The sequence below is a fragment of the Pinus tabuliformis genome, chromosome 8 (genome assembly GCF_031772625.1).
Source record: "Pinus tabuliformis cultivar Carrire ecotype Pingquan chromosome 8, CPIR1, whole genome shotgun sequence".
Taxonomy (NCBI): domain Eukaryota; kingdom Viridiplantae; phylum Streptophyta; class Pinopsida; order Pinales; family Pinaceae; genus Pinus; species Pinus tabuliformis.
In genome coordinates this window covers 868,230,829-868,252,575 of record NC_142294.1, presented here as the reverse complement: position 1 = coordinate 868,252,575, position 21,747 = coordinate 868,230,829, and the positions used below count along the sequence as shown (strand labels likewise).

Sequence of the window (21,747 nt, the reverse complement as noted above, 5' to 3'; positions counted from 1 at the left end):
AGGTGACACGAGCCCAACAAGTGTGACGCAAAGCTGCATAGGATTGACACAGAAGCTGCGCAGAGGCAACGTGGGGCCAGTCAACCTGTCTCTAATTAGTGTTGGATCTCTTGAATCAATGTGTGATATTTCTCACTAACTCTTTGCCAGTTTTTCTTTGTATCAGATAGCCAGTTTGGGATCCAACGATTTGTAATCAGAAACTACTGCATAATAATAAAACCCTCATCTGCTGCATCGGTTTTCCCACATTGGGTTTTTCTGGGGATGTTTGTCCAGAAACAACAGTGTAATTGTGTATGTGTTTATTTCCCTCCAGTGCAGTATTTAGTTTCCGCAATATTTTGTTTTGCGTAGGCTACAATGTATGTATTTCAATATTTGCCGTAGAAAACTGCAAGTAATTTGTTTAAAGTGAATTAACAAATAGGAGAAATATCATCAGTTTGTTGCAAAAGGAATCGGGTCATCGATTTTTCACAGGATGAAGATGAAAGATGGAAAAAATGTCATGAGGAACACGGATAGAAAAATCTATCATCGACAATGACGCCCAAAAATGTTGTCGCTTAGATTGTACAGGCACTGCGACAACGACTCAAGGAGGGGGCTGTCACTCTGATCCCTGCCCATTTTGTTCTAGCTGTCTCCCAACAATAGGCTATGGGGGGTAGTCTCTATCAAAATGTGAAGACAAAAGACTCGGGAGACACGATTGAATGGCCTAGCTACTTGGCTAATTTTAACAAGATTTAAATATTAGATTAGATTTGAATGTGAGACCAGTGCCTTATGGAGTCAACTTCTTTCTTTTTATTAATTAGATGCCAAGTAACTGGATGAACAATCGCTGCTTGGATACTTCACTAACCTATATGCTATGCAAATCCTAAGACCTAGGTGTGATGCAGAATCTTGGTTACTTTTAATTATATGCCTATTCTAAGTATAACCTTTCACTTATCTGTTTTGGAACTAGTCTCTAGAGTAGTTTGTGGGATGGAAGCCAATGGAAAGCAAGCGAAGGCTTGATTAATGATACCTCCCCCTGTGTTCCAACCACCCAATGCCTTCGGCACTGCAGAGACTATGGCTCTGATGACTCCAAGATCACCATGTTAACTATTAAAGAGAGGCTAAATTCCTCAAGTGAAATCGAGAAAGGGTGGTCCTAAAAGTCTATCAACCAAGCTTATGCTTGGAGGTAAGTTATTAATGCAACTAGACTTAGAATGCAATGCAAGATGGATTGAGTGATTCTTAAGGTAAGATTGTTTAAGTTGCTTAAGTACTTAGTTATGATTTGATCTTAAGTTATATCAACAAACACTTATCAATGGATACAATCTTAACCACAAGAAAGTGTGCCAAGTTACCAAGTGCCAATAAGATACAATAGATACCCACAATATACAATTATTCAACAATTATGAGATGTGCCAAAATCCTGTAATAACTTATTCAATGATAATTGAAGCACTTAGAATAATTTAACCAATGTTTAACAAAATACCAATGATTATTATCCTAAGTTGCACAAAATAGGGAAACGGGTACGAGTTTCCGAAACGGGCACGGGTACGAAATGTGAACCCCCCCCTCAAATTTTGGAAACAGGGAAACACAATATATATAGATATTAGAATTTAGGTAAATTATGTGCAATCATAAAGTATACATGATACATTATAATCTATTACATTTAAAGTTTAACATTATGATTAAATTTACATCACATTTACTCATGAATGATCACATAATAAAAATAGCAATATCGGAATATCCAAAATCAACCTTTATTATATATCCAAATCTCAAAATCAACCTTTATTATATATATGAGGTTGCAAGTACAATAAAGACTATGAGGCTGCAAGAACTATAAAGACAAAAGACTAATCCTCATCATCATAATCCTCATAAAAAATAGAAGCAAAAGCATGCTCAACAGTGAATGGTGGTGCTGAAGAAGATGATGGGCCAATTCCACTTCTAGGCTGGACCTCAATATTTAGGGCAGCAAGAGAGAGATCCAAATCAGGACTTTCTAGATCCACATCCCATTCTTTAGAAGGACCACTGTTGTATTTTGGACCTCTACGAGATGCAAGGCGACGGTTGGAGTGCACATAAACAAGATCCTTTGCCTTCTGTGAGCCCAACCTATTGCACTTCACAAAATGAATAAAACTATAGGTGCTCCAATTCCTTTCTGCTGATGAAGAGCTTGCCACTTGTGAAAGAACACGAATGGCACGGTTTTGCAAATGTACACCATTTGCTACATGAAAATTCCACCACCTAATTGGATTCATGGTGCTTCTCTCCACCAAAGCTGATATATCTGCATAATCATCTAATCCTGTAGCAAAACTGGCAAATTCTTCCTTTACCTCCCTGTGTAGATGAGATGAAAATATTCTCATAAGGGATTTTTTCACCCCATTAGCCACCTCTCCATCCTTATGGAGTGCCTTCCTCTTCCCATTGCTTTGAGCAATAAGCTCCTCATCATAAAATTTGGGGTTCATGGCATGTGCTAAAGTGTGCAATGGAGCGTTAAAATTGTTCCACTTATCAAGTTATCAACAATGATTTTCTTGACTAAATTAGCAAAATGATCATCAACAAACAAAAGTTGTGGAGACTCTTGTGAAATGTTTTCCATAGTTTTCTTAGCTATGGAATCCATGCCATCATATACCTCTCCTAAGAAAGGTTGGCCAACGTCAACATTCTAAAGAAGCTCAAATGCAGGGGTTGTGAACTTTAGCAAGAAATCTATCTTGGTCCACCAATCCTCATCAAGGTACAATCTACGCACCATATATCCCCACTCTAAATCTGCTTGTCTCCACTCAACCCAAAGTTGACTCATCACCATAGAAACTAATGCATGCTTAACCTCAACAAGGTGGCGCAACATCAGGAAATTTGAGGCATATCTTGTCTCAACAACTTTTAACAACTCCAATTTGGAGTACTCTCAAAATATTGCCTGAGATTGGTGGTGGTTGGTGATGAATTTAACAATCTCCCTTGTTTCCCTTGTGATTTCCTTTATCCATGGAACTTTGTTGTCAATCTCCTCTAAGATCAGTTTCAGATTATGGACAATGTAGGGTGCCGAAAAGATATGGTCATACCTCCCCTCAATAATTAAACCTGCAACTTTGCAAATTGGTGCATTATCCGTGATAACTTGCACCACCCTGTTAGGCCCTATTTGTTCAATAGATTTTATAATAACATCAGCGATGAACTGTGCATCTTTTACCTCTCCTGAGCAGTGTTCCACCTTTATAAACATTGCTCTTTTGGGGGAAGTAGCAATGATATTTATCAATGGTTTGAGCCTTGTATCTGTCCATCCATCTGAGACTATGGTAACCCCAGAGCTACTCCAGGAAGAACGAATTGGTGATAAGATATCCTCCACAAGCTCCTTCTCATTTTTGAGAAGCTGAGTTTTGACTTTCTCATAGTTGGGCCCCTTGTACCCTTGAGGAGGTTTGTTAATTTCCATTATCATATCTTGCCAATAAGGAGAGCGAACAACATTGAATAGGATACCACATGCATAGATGCACCTAGCCACTCTGGAATCAATTTCTTCTCACACTTGCACATTCACCAATTTAGCAATTCTGCTATCCTGAACTGAAGGGGATGCCCCTCTGGTATTTTTGGACGCTGGTTGTTCATGTTGTTGAGTGGCATTGGCTCTACTCTTCCTTGCTTCAACTACAATCCTTGGCTCAATGCTAGATGGAGCTTGAGGAGTAGATTGACTAAGATCATCATGCCTTCTCTTAATTCCATTTCCCTAATCTTTCTCTCTTTGATATGCCCTCCTTGCCAATGGGTCTGTTGTTTTTGTGCAACCTGCAATCCCCTGTCCTCCTCCATGCAAAAGATGTGCCTTCACTCTTGGGTAGGAGCCCTTGTACGAATTACTGCAAAGATTACATCGCCATTCCCATGAGCCACCACCTCCACATTTTTGAAGCTTTTGAACATGCCTCCAAAGAGGATAATATTCAGCCCTTGGGTTGGACTTGGGGCTTGAACTTGCAGCTGCACCTTGGTTGGAAGCCATTGTCGCAAAAAAAAATAAAAAAAAAACAAATCTGTAAAGAAAAAACGTTTTTCATATATTTGGAAGCATAAACCCTTGAAAAATTGAAGAAATAGTAGGAAAAAACTAAGAAAATGAATGCTTCTTACCCAAATTAATTTTCTGTAGCTGAAGCTACCCCAAAATGCTAGAAAAGACGAGAAATATGGCTATAGCTGAGCCAAAAGCCAAGAATGCCGTAGCCGGAAACTCTCCACTCCAAATATTTTGTTGAAATCTCTTTCACTTGCTGTTGAAATCTCCTTTGCTCAATGTTGAAAATGCCCTAGCTGAAACCACTGCTCTCTTCCTCTTTTCTCCTTTGCTAAAACAGTCTGTCTCCAAGAGAAACGACTTGCTCAATTGTGTGATGAGAGAATGAGGCAAGAGTCTTTTTTATAACTTGAGAGAGGCATCTAGAAGCATCCAAAAGATATTTTAGTCGCCCAATAAGAAATTAGAAGCGAAAAAATAAAAATAAAAATAAAAGAAAACCGCAATTATTGAGTGGAAACTCCGCTGTACGGCTTGGAAACTTGTTTCCGGCCAAACTGGCCACGTGTCCCCAGCGTGAAATGTGCCAGTGCAATGGGAAACTCGTTTCTAGGCCGTACGGTATGAGTTTCCTTGTTTCTGTTTCGTTTCCGGCCGGAAATTGACCTCTGGGCAAGGTTTCCTGCAACATAGTTATTATCACAAGATTATCAATGCCTTTACTCGATCATAAACTTCCAAGGTAGCTCAACAAGATGGATGCCAATGATGTTTATCTAGAAAGAGACAATGAGATTGCAAATATTCCTAACCAATATTCTTCAACAATTAGCCTCTTTTATGATATCAAGATATGCAATTAGATTTCAAACACTTAGATTTTTAATTAGCCAAATTCATAAAAAAGAGGCATTCAATGATATTCAATTCTTGGTTAAGTGCTTATATGAGTGAAATTAGCGCAAAGTTAATGATCTTTTAGAGATTATGAATGAGCTTCACAAGAGACAAGCAAGTGTTAGATTCCAAATAACCAATCCTAGCAATCTTCTTCACAATAGCACTATAAAGCAAGTAACATTTAGAGTTTAACACAGTGAAAGCACTGATTTAACTTGTTTTCTAGTATTAAGATAGATCTATGACAACAATGAGATTATTGCTATTAGAGCACTATTGGATGCAAAGTGAGATGTCCAATGCAAGCAATAGAAACCAAATGCCAAATTAAACTTGCCCACACAAGATTTTAGATGTGTTAGTCTTCTTAAGATGTGATTTTCCACTATTATATCAGATTTATTATGCATAGATGTCAGTGACACAAACTCATAGATTCATGCCAAATTATTATTGGCCAATATGCACAAATGACTTATCAACATGTGAGATATATTAGATATGATTTCTATGCCACTTATATGCATTTTTCAACACTGTTAAGAAAATATATGACTGTTGTAGGAAACAATGAGGGAAATAGAATTTAGATAGCAAACCCTTGAGGCCCAAGCCCTTTGAAAATACTTTCCCAACTTGTCCAATGACTTGGTACGCGAAAACACCAAAGTTAGCTTGAAAATTTCATTGAAAAACACCAATATTAGCTTCAGAACTTGAATGATAAACCATAGTGAGGAAAAGAGGGCTATGGAAGAAAGGAGAGAGTCCAAAGAGAGGGATTAAGGCCAAAATTTGGCCAAGGACAGGCTGCAGCTAAGGCCAAAGGCATAGACAGGCCTGCGACACAAGGGAAGGAGCGCTAAGGGGCTCAGGACAGGCCCAAGAGGGTTGTCGCTTGGCTTGAGGGAGGGTCGAGAGACCTGTTGTGGCCCACGACAGGGGTAGAGGGGTTAACGAAGGGCAGGAGAGAAGGAAAGGAGGAAGAGGGAGGGGAAGTAGAGGAAGGAGGAGGAAGGGCAAGCCTATGACAAGGCTGTCGAGAGGGAGAAAGGGAGTATGAGGGCTCATGGGGTTAGTGAAGGTAGGGAGGAGGCCACGAAGGGGCAGGGAGGAGGCTGTAAGGCTTGTGGCTAGGCATAAAGGGCCAAGGCAGAGTTGCCGCAAGGCCCAATGGGTCTGCGGTTAAGGAGAACAACCCCTAGGGCTTGACGACAAGGCTAAATGGGGCCCACGACAAGGGAGTGGAGGCCAGAATTGGCCTATGGCTAGGCTAGGAGGAGGACGTTGGGCCTAGAAGCCCTAGAAAATTTGAAACCATCGCCCAAAATTCAAATTTGCTTCAAATTTTCAATTTCACTACATAATTCTTCAATTGTTGGTCTCACAAAATTTTTTAGAGGCTAGATCTTATCATCAAGGGCCTAGATCTAGCTCTAATCTAGCAAACTTCCTTGGATCTCACCTACACAAATGAATTTATAAGTACCCAAAACCCCAATATTTACAAAATTGAAAATTGAATCCCAAAAACCCCAAAACCTAGCTGCAAAACAAGGGTTAGAAATTAAAATTTACAAAAAATTATTATACAAAATATACAAATGTACAATGCTTAGAAAGATTTTGAAGAATAGAATTTTTATAAACCTTGACAATGGCTAGATGTATTTCGAAAAATAAATGTTAAACCACAGCCTTCTAACTTCGCTAAAATGTTAAAAAAATATATACAAATTTTTTTAGAGGCTAGATCTTATCCTCAAGGACCTAGATCTAGCTCTAATCTAGCAAACTTCCTTGGATCTCACCTACACAAATGAATTTATAAGTACCCAAAACCCCAATATATACAAAATTGAAAATTAAATACCAAAAACCCCAAACCCTAGCTGCAAAACAATGGTTAAAAATTAAAATTTACAAAAATTTATTATACAAAATATACAAATGTACAATGCTTAGAAAGATTTTGAAGAATATAATTTTTATAAACCTTGACAATGGCTAGATGTATTTCGAAAAATAAATGTTAAAACGCAACCTTCTAACTTCGCTAAAATGTTAAAAAAACATATACAATTTTTTTTTAGAGGCTAGATCTTATCCTCAAGGGCCTAGATTTAGCTCTAATCTAGGAAACTTCCTTGGATCTCACCTACACAAATGAATCTATAAGTACCCAAAACCCCAATATATAAGTACAAAAATTTATTATACAAAATATACAAATGTACAATGCTTAGAAAGATTTTGAAGAATAGAATTTTTATAAACCTTGACAATGGCTAGATGTATTTCGAAAAATAAATGTTAAACCACAGCCTTAGCGAAGTTAAAAAATCACATAAATATTCAGAATTCAAACATAGTCAACCTGTGCCCACAGTTTGTGAAATTTGAGCCCAAGGGCCGGGGAACCTGCAAACTCTATATACTTTCTCAAAAAGAAACCATTAGAACATACAATGAATCAGATCACCTAAGATAAGCCCAGAGCTTACCAATATAATGTTCCTATCATCTACAATGAAATAACGATTTAATTAATATTTTAAGCACAATATATGAATGCACATACTCAACACATATCACAAATCAACGAACAAAGACACCATGAACTGCACCCCAAAGTCTTTTATTATGATGATCAAAACGTTCCCAGCGAGACGGTGTCGTTACACCAGCGCTTACAAAGTTACATCAGACTAGAGTTCAAGATCCCGATTATCCATAGAGGCAAAATGCCCTCTATTTATAGAGAAATTCCTCCAAGTGGAAAATAATGGCTAGTTTGCTTAATCCCCGTCAAAATAATCTCGACTGTTGATAAATCTTTGTCGTCGAAAATAATTATTTTTGAAGAATTTTCGAATTTCTCATCAAAACCATTTTTTATTAGCTCAAAAATAATTATTTTGAGCTAATTTCTTTAAAAAATTGACTTTGACTCAGTGTTGCGGGGGAGCGCCCCCCCCCCCCTCGCTCCCGCTCCCGATCCGCGCTCCGGGCGGGAGCGACTCGGGAGCGGGTCGGGAGCGCGCTCCCGAAAAGGGAGCGATTTCGGGAGCGCGCTCCCTAAAAAAAATTTCGCTCCCTGCCTTTTCGGGAGCGTTTTGCCTTTTTTGCATTTTTTTTTTTGTAGTAATGTTCGAAATGCAATTTTTTTTGAAAGAAACAAATAGTTTTTGAGTGGGGCAACTTAATGATCAAGTCTAGGCCCTAGTATTGATATGCTATTCATGGTAATGTTAAATTCTTAAAGTAAAAGTGACATTTTCTTTAATTTTCATTTTCATCCTTTTACTTAAATTTTTAACATTACCATGAAATGACTCAGGATGTTTGAGAGTGGTTTCGTCCTCATTGGATTTCATATGGAGAAAGTAGAATTTTAGATTTCATTCAAAATCCAGCAGACTTATCAGTTTTTTCAGGATTTCAGGATTGGGGGATTGCAATGTTTCCATTGAATTTTGTCATGTATTAGGGTATGGAACTCATATTTAATCAAGAGTACCAATCCCTCTATGTACCTTGATGTTAGTGACATTGGTTGTCGAACTCCTCTATCATGACCCTTCTAAAAATGTACGCATCACTCAAACAAAATCTTGACTTGACATGCTATGCTTTTTCTATCTTATGTTAATGCTTAGAGGGTGATATTAATGACAAAGATCCCTATACAGATACAAAGGTAATGACAAAGATACCTCTGGATATTAATGCTTGGAGGGAGATATTAATGACAAAGATCCTGATTTTGCAACAAGATTAAAAAATTAGACATTTCTCGTGGTGGCAAGAGGCCCAAGCATAAGAAATAGATAATAGATTTACTTCTCTTTTCTAGTTTCTAGTAGCTTTTATAACTATTGACTCTTTCATATTTATTATGATATTTTTTTAAACAATATATGACAATTTAAGTTTGAAGTTGGCAATTATAACTCATTAGTAATGAATTATGAATATGATGCTTCATGAAAGTTGAAAGTTGTTTCATTTCATTTCATTTTATAACATTTCATTTCATGTTAGATATTATTTGTTGTAATGGTTACACTTAGCTTACAAGTACAACTTTGGTGATCAATGATGATAAATGTTATATATTGAATTTTGAAAGCTTGAAACTTTAAGATTGATGAATCATGAGACTCAATATGTTGTATGTTACTATGTTACTAACTTGCGGACGTGGTTGATGAAGATTATAACTTCTAGATGATTGTTGTTATATGGTTCAATCTATGCTTTTTTATGTTTTTTATATCTAATTCATCATTCTACATGTTTTTGTTGACATATATGTATCAAAAATTAAAAAATATAAAAAATATATATATTTTTAAAAAATCGCTCCGGGATTCGCTCCCAAACCGGGAGCTTCTGAAAATGGTCGCTCCCGCTCCCGCTTCCGCTCCCGCTCCCAAGTAACATTGCTTTGACTCAACCACCAAGGTTCAAGAGTCCAAATTTTTTTGAAACTTCCAATATTCCTTTGGTGGGGGACCTCCAAAATTTGACTTCTTCTAGACCCACGGATTTTTCCACTTGGAGAAATTAATTTATCTAACATGTTAATTTTGACTCTAAATTAATTAATTTTTTGGCTTAGATTTTAATTTTTTTTGCCAAAAAAATTAATTGACTCATGATGGAATTAATTATTTTTCCACTCTGGAATATTTTAGCCATGGTGTCTAAGTATGAGGGACTATGCATTCAAATATTTTTTACATAAGATTTTACGATAATTCAACCCTCAAAGGGGGAATGCCCATTTGTTATAGACCTTCATCAAATACACCCAATTTTGTGATACAATATGATCTAGTAGACGAAGTGACTTGTAATCAAATAGCTTAAATTATTTCCAAATCACTTTTATAGAAGACTGAACTAAAACACTAGTACTCATCTAAGACTTTGACAATAAATCCCACTCTAGCTTTGGGGCGAGGCTAGAGGGAAAAAATCTGCCGATCATCTAGAAACACAAATAATCAGTGAGACGAAAAACCTCATAGGATGAAATTCTTTGCCAAAATAATAAGTTTACCTAGGTTGTTACATACATACACGGTCTTATTAGCTTCATTTACATTACAAATTTGCAGAATGGGTTTACAATGACTCAAAAAGTGGTTGGATGATGATCTGGATCTTTTGAAAAAAATTGGCACCACTGTTTGCTTGGAATTTTGACAAAATGTGTGCAAAAGGAATCTTATCTTTAACCAATTCTTGAGACAAATCATACTTAAAAGAAGATAAAGGTAAAACAATCTGCATTTGTTCCTCACCTTGCTGTTGTTTGTGTCCATTTGTTGCTTCACCTTGCTGATTTAATTTATAATTGCTGCATTCTCTTGAGTCTCACTGATTGGTACAGTTGCTACCTTTTACTGTTTGCTGCTGATGTTTTGCATCTGAAAACTGTTTCTGTTTGCTTCTAATTTTGTAGGGTTTTCGTGGGCAGTGTGTGCTAAGTTGCTCTTCCTGCTATAAACCTTTCGAAACTCTGCAACCATCACATCTTAAAGAACCTGTATTCTCTTCTTTGATGGTGCGATAGCTTTCTGATTTAACAATTCTGATCTTTTAACAATACCTTCCTTGACTTTCTTCATGTAATTATGGGGTACGGATATTACCTTTTGCCCAAGTAATCAGTTACCATCATTTGATCATCATTATCTCTGCTCTTTTCTTGTTCCACCCTAAAGACAGTAACAACTTCATGCTGGCTCTCTTCCTCTGCTGGGTAGTAAAATGTATGTGCTACATGCACAAAAAACAATACATCCCTCCTCTCTATGAGGAGCACTGCAAGCTCTACACAAGGAAATAGAAGAAGTAAGAGCATTAAAAGTAGTTTTGAAATGTACTGAAGGAGACTGTACATCTTCCTTTCTAACCCCCTATCCTGCAAGTTAGATTTCCTCTGCTGCAAAGCACAATTAACTGAAAATCGGGGGTACTGATTCCTTTCGATTCTAACCATCTTATTAAGTTATTAGTAATAGGCTGTGAAGCACCAGACCTCTTTTCCGATTGTTCAACTAGCTTATCCACCTTACCAGAACTTGATTCTGCGTCATCAGTATATTTGACTGCTGTGGTTTCGTCTTTTGCTTTGACATCCTTCCTTCTTGGGAATGCTCGTAATGTGGACTTTCCATATGCAAGCAAGTTATTCTCCAAACTGATTGCCTCAACGTTAGTATCACTGACAGTAGCTGGGTTTTTCTCTCGCAGAGATAGTTTTAGTCTAAATCAAAGGAACTAGTATAAAGAAAAGGAAAGGAGATCACTTTCCCCTTTTAAATGGATACCTTTAAATATGTGTCTGTAAATCTCACGTGGATGTTTTCAGGTAGGCATTGCGATACTTCTTAATGGTCTGTTTGTACCTTGCTTTGGGGTTGCCAAACATGTCTTTTCTACATTATGTTACTATGCTTTTGCATGCAGGTTAACCGTATATGGTAATTCATATAGTAATTTTCTTTGCTCTCGAGTTTGCCTTCACTTAATCTTGGGGTGTGTTTTTGCTGATTTCGATGTATGATGGATTTTTCATATTAATATAAAATGATGTTCTAAACTCTCGTAGAGCCACTTTATTTTCTGTTTTCCTCATTGGTGTGTTTTACCCTGTAGGAGCGCATGCATATATCATACTAGATCTGGAACTGTTTGATACTATTGTCTTCATAGAGATGGCTTTATGGTTAAGTTTGACTGAAATATTACTGTAACAACTGCAGCTTAGAGTGGAGGAGGTTCAACTTTGTGGAATAAAATGGGACAAATTATTAGATCCTAATAAAAAAGGGCAGTGGTGGCATTCTGGAGATATAGAGACTATTGTCAAAGACAGTACTGCTGAGATTGCTGATGTGATTGATGCAGAAGTCGCAGAAGCACAAAAAATGATTCATCTAGCAGCTGCACAGAGGATGAACACACAAGCTCGCCGGGCCATTTTTTGCGTCATTATAAGTGGGGAAGATTACCTTGATGCCTTTGAGAAGATTCTTAGATTGAATTTACCTGGCAAACAGGTTAGTATCACATATTTGCATATTTTGCTAATTCTACAATATTTGCCTCTTCCATATAGATACACTATAATTTACTGTTGTACTTAAATTTTCCTTTTCTTCAGAGCTCAGGTAAGAATGCATGTTTGAATAAATATAGTTTTTTTTTTTTTTTTCTAAGTAAAGGCTACTGCTATATTAAAGAAAAGAAAATATGTACAGAGTTTAGATCTCGCGAGGAGGCTGAGGCCAGTCCTCAAGCTGAAGAAGCTTGACAATTCTGTCTATCTGCTTTAACCTAGTCTCAAAACATAGTCCATAGTCATGGTTTCTGGACAGCATATAACCTGGACTCCATCTAACAAAGACCTCATGGCTACTGGCAGGACAGAGCCAGTTTACATCATAGACACTGAGACAAAAAGAGCATACTGCTGAAGCCTGAGACTTACATCAGTAGCTATATTGAGACTTTGAACTGAAATGGACATAAGAAAACGACACCAAATGTAATGACATTATTACAAAAAGACAAGACAGAGCACCCGATGATAACTAGGCTGGCTGGCTGGTCGAGGCCGTCTGCACATCATTGTCCTGGCTGGGCGAGTCGAGCCAGATGACCATCCCATCCTCGTCCCGAAGCAACTCTCCTGGATCTGGCTGAGCCTGAACGCTGAGGGCCTCCGTTTCCATATTCAAATTGGGCAATTGCAGAATTTCTTGCACAGAGACGTCATTACCCGAGACTTCCTGAGGCGGTGCATGCTGGCCCAGGGCGTTTTGGGCTGGAGCTGCCTCGAAACGGTGGGTTCTGTATACCAAGCCGGTCATGTCGCCTAAGAAGATATCGCTGTCATGAACACTTGCGGGGGAACCGGAATTGTGCACACCAGGATCTTCCTCCGTAATGAAAACAGTGAAATTGACCACAACCTCTGGCCTAACCAGGCGGCTGGGGAACCTGAAGCGGAAAGACTGGTAGGTTCCTTGTGGGAGCAGGCATTCCTGCTCTGAATCTTCCATCTCTGAGGAGGGTGGCGCCGCGTTGATGGGCGAAATTGGCTGCACGTCTTCCATTTCAGAGCGAACCCGGATCCCAGATCTTCCCCCGCGCCTAGGGATACCTCTGCTGCGCGGCATGGCGCTAATGACCAGAGATCCCAAGCCCTTGTTACGCCTTCGAAAATTGGAAGCCGGGGTGACCTTTCGTCGAATGCACAGAGCAACAATATGCCTGTTCTGAGCGAGAATGGAAATGTGGATTTCAAAATAATGCGTAGCCTCCATATTTACCACGGGGGGAGGGCCTTGGGCTCTTCTCCTGTTCTGCCTTGAATGCTGAGCAGACATGCTTGGCATGAATGCGGCGTCCCGTCTCCACTGCAACCAACTGAGAACGGCGTCCCTTCTGCTCTGCCACGAACTAAATGCACTGCCCTTGTGCATTAAATCCTCAAACATTCTACCTTCCTCCGCGTACCAGGGCTGGCGGTCCGTCCTGCTCCCATGTGGCATGGCGTGTGCCATCTTAATGACTGGTGGAGGCACCCGCATCCGGGTGCGAGTTCTCAATCAAAGAGATTTCCTGAGAGACCATTGCATTCAGCGTGTCCACCTGTTCTCTGGAAGGTAGGCTATCTATGGCGCCTTCGAAGTGGATTTCTTTTGCCTCCACTCCAAGGTTGGCTAGAAGATCAGCCAATTTGTTTCCTTCTCGCCTAGTGTGCTTGAAAGTGATAGCTTGATGCTGTGAGAGCCAGTGATTGATCAATTCAAGCCTCTGGGACATTCTCCAGCTGCTGCTTATCTTATGAACTGGAGATCCATTCTGAAGCTTTGTGACCATTCGGATTATGATCTGCGAGTCTCCTTCTATAATAAGGGGAAAGAAGTTTCTTATGTGCGCAATTTTGAGTCCTCGCCATAGACCTTCCAATTCTGCTGAGTTGTTAGTGTCCCAGCCTATCGACCCCATGAAGATGCCTAAAGGATTTCCATTGTGATCCCTGAAAACGCCTCCATAACCTGCTTGTCCTGGGTTTCCCTTAGAGGCCCCATCAAAGTTGAGTTGGATCATGCCTGCTGGGGGTGGGTTCCAAAAGCTAGTTTCCTGTCTGTGCTTGATGGGATTTCTACCATTGATTGAGATGCGGTTTATGCTCATTTGCCAGTTATCCCAAACAACTTTTTCTTGAGGTAGAGTGGGAAAGTCTTCGGGATTCCAATCTTTGAGGGAAAGAGTTTCCATTACGTTTTGATGGAAGATGTTCCACAGTTTTTCCAATGGCAGCGTTTGGTCTTTGAATATCCTCCTGTTGCGCTCTTTCCAAAGATTCCACATCAGGAGACCGGGAAGGAGTAGCCATAACGCATTAAGAATAGGACTTTGAAATGGAGCTTGACTTCCTTTATTGATGGTGCCTTTGAGGTCGTCTTGTTCTCTTCTTTCTCTTTGACAGCGGAAAGCAACCCTCTCCCATAATTTCTTTCCCACTAGACAGTTCTGCATAAGATGAAGTGCTGTTTCTTCCTCCTGTCGGCACATGTGACATATGGAAGGTCCTGAGAAACTCCTCTTTCTGAGATTGTCCCACGTTAGGATTCTGTTATGACAGAGAAGCCAAAGAAATGTGGACACTTTCGGCCAGTTAGATTTGTGCCATACTTTTTCCCATAAGCTGTCTTTGTGTATTTGTTCCTGTATGATTATGTTATAAGCCTCCTTGGTGGTAAAAATTCCTTTTTCTCCGTGGCCCCATCTGAGGATGTCCGGTTCATCCGAGACTCTTATCTGCCTTTTTTGTAACTCTGTTTCTAGTAGATGTTGTATTGGTTCTGTACTGTTCGGGAGGAGCAGATGCATGTCTTTCCATTTTCGGTAGTCCTGAGGAGCATCGGAGGTCCAGCAATGATTAACCCTGGCTAGCTGGTTTATTCCTCTCGCATTGGCTGGAAGATCCTGAAGAATGTCTTTGATTTTTGGCATTTGCTGCCAGGAGTCTTCCCAGAATCGTGCTACACTCCCATTTTTGATTTCCCAAAAACAGTGTTCTTGTATAAGAGATCTATGTTGTATGGCTGCGTTCCAGATTGCGGATCCCGAGCTTGTTTCAGTCATGCGCAGTCTTTCCTCCATTGGATAGTTGCTTGCATACTTGGCTGTCCAAAGGGAAGCCCATGGAGTGCTAGGGTAAGCCAACCACCGCCACCAGATTTTAGCTCCCATCGCCTTGTTACTGTGTTCAGGATCTCTAAGGCCTATGCCTCCTGCGTACTTGGGAAGACACACTTTCTCCCACTTGAGTAGAGCCCATTTTCGGTTCTGACCTGATCCTCCCCACAGAAATCTCCGCTGAAGGTTCTTGATTTCTTTAAGGACCCATTTGGGGGCAGCTAGAATGGAGAAGAGGTACAAAGGCATAGATTGAAGCACCGCTTTTATAAGAATTATTCTGCCTGCCATATTCAGGGATCGATTGGTCCATAGGAACAGACGAGCTTCTAGCTTTTCTAAAAGTTGCTTCCAGGAGGAATGTTTAAGAGCAGAACTCATAAGCGGGGCACCTAGGTATTTGGAGGGCAGGGAGGCAGAGGTGAAGCCCAGTATGCGCTCAATGGCTCTTTGAGTAGTGACAGGGGTATTGAAGAAGAAAATTTGGGACTTGACGCGGTTGATGAGGGCACCAGAAGCTTCAGAGAAAGTGGAGAGGAGAGATTTTATGTGACGAGCTTCTTGGACAGAAGGATGAGCGAATAGCATGTTGTCATCGACAAATTGCTGGTGGGTATGAACCGGGGAGTTGTGAAATGAGAGCCCTTTTAATCTCCTATTGAGCTTAGCTGCTGTAATGCTTCTACCCAAGCCCTCAGCCATGATGACGAAAAGAAAGGGGGATAAGGGGTCCCCCTGCCTAATACCTCTAGAGGGTCGAAAAGTGGCTGAAGGGATGCCATTGATTAATACTGAGAAGAAAGCAGAGGATATTAAACTGTAGATCCATCTAACCCAGGAGGGAGCAAAGCCAAAAGCAGTTAGAATTTTATGTATGTAGGCCCAACTGAGGCTGTCAAAAGCTTTGGATAGATCCAGTTTAAGCAACATACCTGGTTTTTTGGTCACCTTTAGGGAGTGAATCAGCTCATGAGTGAGAATAATGCCATCTGTTATTTGGCGTCCTTCAACATATCCTGATTGTTCAGGTGAGATGATGAGAGGAAGGAGCGGTTTGAGCCTGTTAGCAATGACCTTTGAAGTTATTTTGTATATCATGTTGCAAAGTGCTATGGGCCTGTATTTGTCCGGGGTATTGGAGTCTTCTCCCTTAGGCACTAGAGCAATGAAAGTAGCATTTAGTCCTGGGTACATCCACCTGAGCTCTCTGGATTCCTCCACAACCTGCCAAACTTCGTTTCTTATCAGGTCCCAGAATTTGTGAAAGAAGTTTGCGGTAAAGCCGTCCGGTCCAGGCGCTTTTCCTTCCTTCATTTGCTTCACTGCCTCTTCCACTTCCTGTAGAGTGATGGGTTTGATCAGTAGACTGTTGTGTTCCTCCGTTATGACTTTGGGTATGTTTTGTGTGAGTTGATTGATGGCTGGCATTCTATTGAGATCGGGCTCTTGGAGGGCTTTTTTGAAGTAGCTGATAAATTCCTTTTCTATGCCCTCATGCGTTTCAATCTTCTCTCCCTGCTCATTGTTTACATGAGTTATTTGATTTATCATTCTTCTTTGAACAGTAGTTTTATGAAAGAATTTCGTGTTCTTTTCTCCGCTTTTGAGCCATCGTATTCGGGATTTCTGCCTCCATAAGATTTCCTCCTGCTTGGCTCTTTCCAGTATTTTTGATTCTATGTCTTGTTCCTGTTTGGAGAGTTCCTCTGTTCGGCCGTCAATGATGATGGATTGTTGTATTTTCTTCATTTCAGTATTAAGAAGAGCTTGATCGGCAAAGATGTTGCCAAATGTCCTGTGGTTCCATTGTTTGATGGCCTTTTTGAGATTTTTGAGTTTTTGTTGGAATCTGGCCATTCTGGTTCCCTCGGTCACATTGAAGTTTGTCCAACTTGATCTGACCAGCTGTTCAAAATCTGGGTGAGCAAACCAAAATTCTTCAAAGCGGAAAGGGCGCCTGAGATTGTGACCTGGCCTGTTCCATTGGAGTTCTATGGGCCAATGATCCGATCCGGAGTAAGGGAGGATGGAGGCCGTGAATTCTCCACCAACATGGGTTGCATTGTCTGAGATTAGAAAACGATCAAGGCGGGAGGCGATTTGATGCACACCTACTCTCTTATTTGTCCAGGTGAAGATGCCGTTGCTCGTTGGGACGTCCATTAACCAGTTGCTGTTGATGAAGTCCTTTAGTAGGCCGTCATCAGTGTTTGCAGTGCTTCTGCCTCCTCTCTTTTCATCCATATTGGCTATCATGTTATAATCTCCACCAGATATCCATAGGGGAAGAGGTCTGTCTCTGTTGAGGTCTGACAGAGTATTTAGGAGTTGATTTTTTTGAGCTGTTTCCTGTGGGAAATACACATTTGTTAGCAACCCATGGGCATTCGTACCTGAGAGGTGGAATGTGGCCTGGAGGAAATTTTTATTGGCTTGAATATTGCTGAGATTGATGATCCGGGCGTCCCAAAGAATTGCCAAGCCTCCCGAGGCGCCTTGTGCATCTACTGCTGTGACTAGCCCTCCTGGCCAAGCTTTTGTAGCTATTTTTTCCAAAACTGTGGAGCTGCATTTCGTCTCCTGCAGAAAGAGGATACTGGGTTTTTCTTGCTTCAACATGTTTTTTAAGATTCTTCCTTTCCTGGGGCTATTAAGCCCTCTAATATTCCAGGATATTAACTTCATTGAGAAGGGTGGGGGTTTTTGGCGAAGTACTTAGACAGTTTGGCATATTGCCCTGACTCCACCAGTATTTCTCCTATCTTGATTGTTCTTTCTAGGGTGGTTTTCCTTCCCCTCTTTTTGCTGTCTTTGGTGATGAATTTTCCATCCCATGGGCTGCCAATCTGGACTCCTAGAGAGTATTTTTTCTGTGCTCTGCCTAGCACTTCTACTAGGTTGTCAACCTGCTGTTCCGGGATTTGTTCAAAGTTTTTTGTGCGACATGCCTCCTCCAAACCTAAGATGTCCAGCTCCCCTATATCCAGGGGCCCCTGGTCTTCATCCATGACTTGGGGTGATTGAAGAATGTCCTCAGTTTCAATCAAGGCCTTTCCGCTTGGCTGAGAGAACTCCATATCCATTTTTTCGATTTGCTTTGACATATTTTTGTTTGGTGCTATCCGGTGCTCTGGATTTGTGTTTTTTTGTCCTCCTTGCATTGATGTTTCCCCCGTTTGCTGGTGCTGGACTGCTTCGTCATTCTCCTGGTCTTCTTCCGAACCCCTCTCATCAGTTTTGTTTAGAGCTTCGAATCTGTTGCTTGTTGTTGCCTTATTGCTAGGATTTGCCTTGGGATTATTGGTAGCTTTTTTGTTTCCTCTTCTTCTGTTGACGACCTTTGTGAATCCATCAGTGGACTGAGTATTGGGTTTGTCCGGAGAGGAGGGTGTCTTATTTAGAGGGCAGTCTCTATAAAGATGTCCTATGTCATGGCATCTCCTGCATCTAAATGGAACCTGTTCATAATCTATGACTTGAACCCATTCAGAATCTTCGTGAAAGAAGCTTACCGTGTCTGGCAATGGTTGTTTGAGGTCCATGTAAACACAAAGCCGGGCGTATGAAGTATGTTTGCAGAGTCTTGTTTCCTCTGCTACCCTTACAAATTCACCAATAGCGTTTCCTATTTCCTTCAGCGATGTTTCTTCCCAATATTCCCAAGGCAATGAGTAAAGCCTTATCCACACTGGCGCATAGCTCAGATCTTCCTTGTCTGGGTTGAATCTTTCCACCCAACCCTTGAGAAACAGGCCCGCCGAGTTAAAGAAATATGGTCCTCCCTCCAGGATTCTGGTTCGATCCTCCAGACAGTTGAAAACAGCGGTGAAGAAGCCCTTTGCTCCCAGATGCAGAGATATGTCTCCTTTTGGACGCCATACAGTACTGATCCAAGCTCTCAGAGCTCGTTCTGTTGGCCAGATCCCTATAAACTTGCCGATCAATGCATGATCCCGCATGTACTGTATTCGGGCATTGATTCGTTCACTTGGAAAGAACACCTTTGGTCTTTTAGTAGCAACAGGTTTGCAAGTTGAGGAGCTTACTTTTTTCCTGTTCTCTGTCTCAGAGTCCTGATTCTTCTGCTGGTGGTTGTTCATGGTACCGCTGCTGTCGCCATTTGGATTTTCCCAATCCTCTGCGTGCCGTGTTCTCGCGTCCGGAGAAGGGGGAGGCTCATGGCCCTCCCCCTGGGGGGGAACCATAGCGTCGGTCCGTATGTTCCGTCCAACTGCACGCTGCCTCTCCTGTGGCTACCACAGGTACCTGGCTCGACAGGCCTGCCGCCTGCAGGGTTCTGTCAAAACCCTAAAGATGCCCTCGCAGCTCCGTTCGCCATCGCCTTCCAAGGCTAAGACCTCTTTTTCATCAACAACCTAATTCGAATAAATGTAGTTTTTATATCGAACTTATTATTGAATAAAATACTTCATTGGTATGCTGAGATGGCTGCAGGATAGAGAAATTGTGCGAGTCCTTGTGGAATGCTGCTTGCAAGAGAAGGTCTTTAATAAATACTATTCTCTTCTTGCAGCTAAGCTTTGTCACCATGACAAGAACCATAAGTTCACATTACAGGTATGTCCACTTGCGTGTGAAATTAATAGTTACAGTATTGTAATGTGGATCTGTGCTCAAGTTGCTTGGTTGGCCTAGGTAAATTTATTAGTACAAAATTACAAATCCGTGGTTTAAAATGGCACCCTACTTAGATGTACATGTTTTGTGGTTTGTGTCTTTGGAAGAGATTGATCTTTTCAATTGTCTCTCTTGTAGTATTGCTTATGGGACCATTTTAAGCAACTTGATTCAATGGAAATGCGGAGATTGGCCAATCTTGCCCGGTTCCTTGCTGATTTGATTGGGTCATTTTCCCTATCTCTTGCTGTCCTGAAAGCAGTGGATTTCACTGATTCTGCCGTATTGACCTCCAAAGTCATGATGCACTTTCATATACTATTTGAAATCTTATTCATGCAGCATTCAGATAATGATATTTGGAACATTTTTGCACGTATTGCTAGTCCTCCTGAGCTGGAGAATTTACGAAATGGGCTAGAACTATTTATCCATCAACATTTAACAAAAAATGATCTCACAGGTACTCAGATTGGCGCTACTGAGACTACATTAATTATTAATAAAATTAAGGTTGTCAAAAAGGCCCTTGCTAATGTATCTGGTGTCCTGCTGTGATCTGTCCTCTAGTTGGGCACAGGCATGGTTGGAAATTTGTTCTTAACTATTGAATGAGAGATACTACTGCTCAGTGCTTGTTATATTACATGCAATGTACATGTCATATTTGTTTTATTTTTTGCGAATCTATTTGAATTATCTGGAATGCCAGATGAAAAATCGTAAATATTGGGCTTGTTTCTTCCATAATGCAACTAAGCTTACGATTTAGAGTGTAGTTTTTCACCAAAGCATAATGTTATTTGACATTTCTGACTGATAATTCTTCTTGCTTTTTTGCTAGCGTCTTACTGCATCTAATTGGGGAATTATAATGTCCTCCAACTGCAATAGGCTTTGTAACGAATAAATTCTTATTTTTTTCACTCACTGAACACATCCATGTATATTAAAATGAGACGAATCTTACTAAAAATTCATCCACCTTGTCTGATTTGGGTTGAGGAGTTAAAGTTTGATTGCATGACCGCAATGACCCATGGAAGTATACATTTTTCTGATGCTGCAGTGCCACTAAAGATCACAAGGTCAAATTGCAGTGCCAAGAAATATTAGAATATAAAGTTGTGGTGCAGATGGGAGTCTACAATGTAAGGTTGCGCAGCTGATTGAGGCTGCAAGTGCAAGGTCGTGTGGTTGTGGACACGACAATGTTTTGGGAATAGTTGATGATCAACAATGCAATGTTGTAGAGTTGACTGAGATCACAATCGAGTGATAAGGAAGAGTAAGTTCATGACTGGTGTTGGGGAGGTGAGTATAATGTTACGGGAATCACAAGAGCTTCATCTGAACATGTAGGGGGATCAGGGGTTTGGATTCACTACACCTTGAGAAATCAGAGTTCTGCAAATATATAGTTGAATGGTTCTATTCCTGCTTCAGCCCCATCCAAACCTGCAGTGCCTGTATCCTGGCAATCTCCTTTTGAAAGGAAAGTTGCCGAAGCGTTTCACAAATAATTTGAAAGTTCTTCATCCTTTTTGAACCTGATCCTGATGTCAGAGAAATCCAATGTTATAAAGGCTAGAAGATCACTGCAGAACATGAACCACAATGTCATCACAGGAAGCCAAATAACCTTGGTGGTTGCTATCCAACTTCTAGGACTGTTGGGGTTCTAATCCCCAAAAAAAACTATGCATATGTATGTAACTTGTAGTAAGAGAAACAAGCTTAAACGCTGTGGTCTTTCTTGTAATACAAGCATTCGGAAATAACTTTATTGTCTACAAAAATTCTATTGGCAATTGGGCAGGTTTAATATGTTGTGGTTTATTCTCTATATATTGTTGGAAATCTGGCTC

The 21,747-nt window shown here is 40.4% G+C and overlaps 1 protein-coding gene across 1 annotated transcript in view; it reads left to right on the top strand.

Moving 5' to 3' along the window:
• LOC149238316 (uncharacterized) overlaps positions 1 to 20,525 on the top strand; it is an 85,789-nt gene extending 65,264 nt beyond the window's left edge. Inside the window, exons 5-7 of the mRNA XM_089369528.1 lie at positions 11,791 to 12,087; positions 19,697 to 19,819; positions 20,018 to 20,525. Coding sequence (XP_089225654.1) covers positions 11,791 to 12,087; positions 19,697 to 19,819; positions 20,018 to 20,437 — 840 coding nt within the window. The 3' untranslated portion in view covers positions 20,438 to 20,525. The remainder of the gene's footprint in view (positions 1 to 11,790; positions 12,088 to 19,696; positions 19,820 to 20,017) is intronic.
• Positions 20,526 to 21,747: the final 1,222 nt, after the last annotated feature.